General features: G+C 37.0%; 1 protein-coding gene across 2 annotated transcripts in view; it reads right to left on the reverse strand.

Annotated features, from left to right (window-relative positions):
• Nucleotides 1-3739, reverse strand: part of LOC105175916 (putative CCA tRNA nucleotidyltransferase 2) — a 5774-nt gene that overhangs the window by 1593 nt on the left and 442 nt on the right. Inside the window, exons 2-11 of one of the 2 annotated variants that reach the window (XM_020699206.1) lie at nt 3306-3609; nt 2790-2920; nt 2445-2562; nt 1895-1947; nt 1706-1755; nt 1493-1591; nt 1288-1397; nt 1054-1181; nt 816-882; nt 198-281 (exon numbers count right to left, since the gene is read on the reverse strand). In XM_020699206.1, coding sequence (XP_020554865.1) covers nt 198-281; nt 816-882; nt 1054-1181; nt 1288-1397; nt 1493-1591; nt 1706-1755; nt 1895-1947; nt 2445-2562; nt 2790-2920; nt 3306-3609 — 1144 coding nt within the window. Of the gene's footprint in view, nt 1-197; nt 282-815; nt 883-1053; nt 1182-1287; nt 1398-1492; nt 1592-1705; nt 1756-1894; nt 1948-2444; nt 2563-2789; nt 2921-3305; nt 3728-3739 lie in introns of those variants that run through there. The other variant, XM_011098566.2, reaches the window with a different exon arrangement.

The raw sequence follows: 3739 nt of genomic DNA on the forward strand, positions 1-3739 counted from the left end.
AACAAGGAGGAAATTACACAGCACAACAGACATTCATAATATTAGGAGAAAGAAGCCCTGTGAACCATGTGGCAAACATGATATCAAGAAAATACATAAAATATAGTCATTAACTCTATATAAATTATGTGGTCTTAGAACAACTATAAATACATATGCAAACTGAGTCATAGATAAAGCATGCAGACTTGTTTTACCTTTTTCCCTTTCTTTTCTGGATAAACAGCATTTCTGAAAGGCAGAAACAAAGCGGCATACAGACAAAGCCTCCGTTGGTCATCCTAAAAATGAAGCAACGGAAAAATATAACAGAACCTTACAAGTTTATCTCTATGAGATATGAAATGCATTGAGAAAAATGAGCGATTTTTGTATTAGTAACGGCCCCCACTCTGAAAGCTAGACTGCCAAATCAACACTTAAAGTGGTGAATGCTTTTTCAATATGCAATGGCCAGCAGCTACACAAATAATCTTTCTGTAGAATCAATTTGTTCACAGGTAAAAAGTTTGGAAGGGGTAAAAGCCTTCCTCATTTCACTGGAGAAGAGTTGACCCCAGAAATTACCAATACCAAGGGAAATTATTAATCTTTATGTGAAAAACAACACTTACTTTCACAAGATATGTTCTCATAATGATGGTACTGGACAAGCAGAACAGTAGATTACCTAAAAATACTGAACTTAGAATAATTTGCATGCTGGATCAAGTGTGTGGACATGCATGTAACATGACCTTTCACAATTGTTTTCAAGCATTATACACATTTCTGAACTTTTTACAGTCATCTGAAGATAGTAACAAAATACTCACAGTGAAGGAGGAGGATCCTATTAACTGCAGAAATCTCCATGTTGAATCCATTAAAGCAACACAAAGCCTACTCAAATGATAAATAGAAAGGTGAGGTTCAAACAGAACAAATAAGAGCAAATGGGAAGATCCACAAGGAACAATTGAAATACCCATGCACTAAAGAAAAAAAAATATCCCGTCATAAAAATAAAATTCAAACAGGCAAACATACTTGAAGCTATGATAAGAAAGATACCTTTCACATCCTTCGGAAATTGAAGGCTCCATATCAGGTGGAAGAGTAAATACAGCACAAAAGAGCTGCAACTCAGAAATGTAGGTCATTGCCCTCACAGGTTGATTGCCAGATATCATGAGATCAATCTGCACAATTGTTGGATACAAGAAAATTAAGATGAAGGTTGCATATCATAAGATAATAAGAACTGAAGATTTAGTCCCCATAGCTTAGATGCATAATAAAGCATACCTCATGACCAATACGCTCTCGGCTAATTTTGTCAGCAATTGCAGCTTTGACATCATTGTCTGCAGCGGCTATCTTCAATTCTTCATCGAGCTTGAACCCAAACCTTGCACCTAAATATTTACCAAAATCAGGGTCGACTTATAAAACATAGCATGTCATTTCCTTTTCCAAGCAGAACAGGCAAACAGAAGTCGTCTGTGACTACCAAACCGTATAGCTCGAAGAACTCGAAGGGGATCATCTAAAAATGTCTGCTTTGGTGGTAATGGGGTCACTATTGTCCCAGATTTCAAGTCTGCAATGCCTATAGATGGTTCATAAAAACGAAAAGTAAATTAACAAGGAATAAAAAGGTAGTAGTCATGGTCAGGGTAACAAAAGAGACAGAACTGAACAGAAAAACATAAACTTCTATTACCTCTTCGTGTAAAATCTTCAACTGAACTTGTATTAATGTTGTAGAACAAGCTGTTATACAGCAAACATTGAAAATCAGCTGATCTCGAAAAATTGAAGTCATGATACTGAAACAAAATACATTCACCTATTCCAGCATCTATATACACACGCTCACAAAATGTAAAACTACATCTGTTAAGACATGTACCTGTTGATAGTTAAATCCCTTCTATATGCATCCTCTTCAGCAGTACCAAATCTCTGCAAAGAAAGATCATCCAGAATATACTTACAAGTTTGTTTTTTGACATAATAATAAGACCAGCTTAGCTTTTGATGATTCCTAAGCATCCACTTTTTTTTTTAAAAAAAAAAATATTATCTTTTGGTACAACAATATTGTGACTAAACATGCCTACAAGACTTCAAGTCTCCTATGTCTGGTCAAAAGATCCTTGATAAGCCTTTCCTTCCCCCAACTGCTAGAGTCAAACAATTCCAAGTCTAACAAACTTTCCAAAGTCTGAATACAAGGCAAGATTAACACAATGGCGGGACTCCAGAGGTAAACAACTAGTTGAAATACATGCCAATAAAATTTGAAGAAGCATATAAATATAGAGTATACCATGTGCTAAAGCATGGTTAAAGATCTCAGAGTCTCAGACCAAGAAGAGCTTTGAGCAAAAAAACCCTCATTTGCCTCAACTTCCAATTGGCTTTGTAGAAAAATGTATAAGAACATTTACAGCATTTACCATAGTTGGGATACGGCTATTCTCACTGTAGTCTTCAGATCTTAAGTTGACAAAGTCAATCCATACATCAAAAAGGCGCATCCTTGCTGTTTCCAAATGTTTTGACTGATCAGGATTGCTGCCAATCATAAGAAAACCACAGGTGCACTTACTGGTCTAGATAAGGAAGCAAATGCACTGAACTTTTTAACAAAAGAACAGGAATGTTTGGAGTAAAAGGAAAAATGATCCACTAGCAATAAGTAACAACACTCATGTAACCAATAGTTATGTATACATATATTGAACATTAAATGTTTTTAACTAAACTCAGCCTGTTCGGGCAGATAATGTGTAGGTAAGTACCATTGTATCACACCAATTCCTTGAGTCTCTTCACCTGTCGATGACAAATACTCATTCACTTTTTCACAAAATTCCCTTCCCAACATATTGTCGAGTGCAATATCAATATCATAACATTCTTTCCCCAAGAGCTGCAGTTAGAAACAATGAAGATTAAGATTGCAATCCGTGAAAAATTATACGAATGACAGTAAAACATGCACATTTAGGAAGAGGAAACCCATCAAAATTCTTTATTTTTTCAACTAAAGTCCCGAGCTTTTCATAATTGCACCTTGAAATCTACAACACAATTTCTTTTTCATGCATGATCAATTCGTTTATAGATTAACCGACGATTAACCAACATAAAGATAAGATTCTTACACATTTTCTACAATTGCAAAACCATAGTTATGGTCCAAACCATCAGCTAAATAGCAACCAGGATTGATTATTAATATATCTGGAAAGACGGCTCAAAAAGAAACAAAGGGAAAAAGAAAGCGAATCAAAAAGAATGTATTGAGTGAAAACCTTGTCGCGAACCCAGCCGCCAGCGACGCGAAGCTGCGTTTGGAGATTGAAATGGCGGAGAACTTGGAGAAGACGGTCGAAAATTTGTTTCTCCTTGGCCGTCAAGTCAATATGGTCCTTCACGTGAACGGACGGAGAGGATGTAGGCATTGTCGCTTTCACAGAAGCACTTCTGAAGAAGCAGAAGCTATAACGATAATAACCGAAACGGCCGATGCTTTGCTTCAGACTGCGGCTGCAAAGAGTTGGCTGAGGAGAGAGCGGCGAGAATTTGAATGGGTTTGGGAAGAGGGAGTTGGGGGGTCTGGAAGAAGAAGTGAAAAACCGGGAATTAAGCAGTTTCATGGCCTTGGAAAATATATAAGGGGAAAGTCTCCCCCAACAGTCCGCAAAACGTAAATACACGCAAAATCAACCCCCACACCCCCACACAC

This window comes from Sesamum indicum, linkage group LG2, assembly GCF_000512975.1.
Source record: "Sesamum indicum cultivar Zhongzhi No. 13 linkage group LG2, S_indicum_v1.0, whole genome shotgun sequence".
Taxonomy (NCBI): Eukaryota; Viridiplantae; Streptophyta; class Magnoliopsida; order Lamiales; family Pedaliaceae; genus Sesamum; species Sesamum indicum.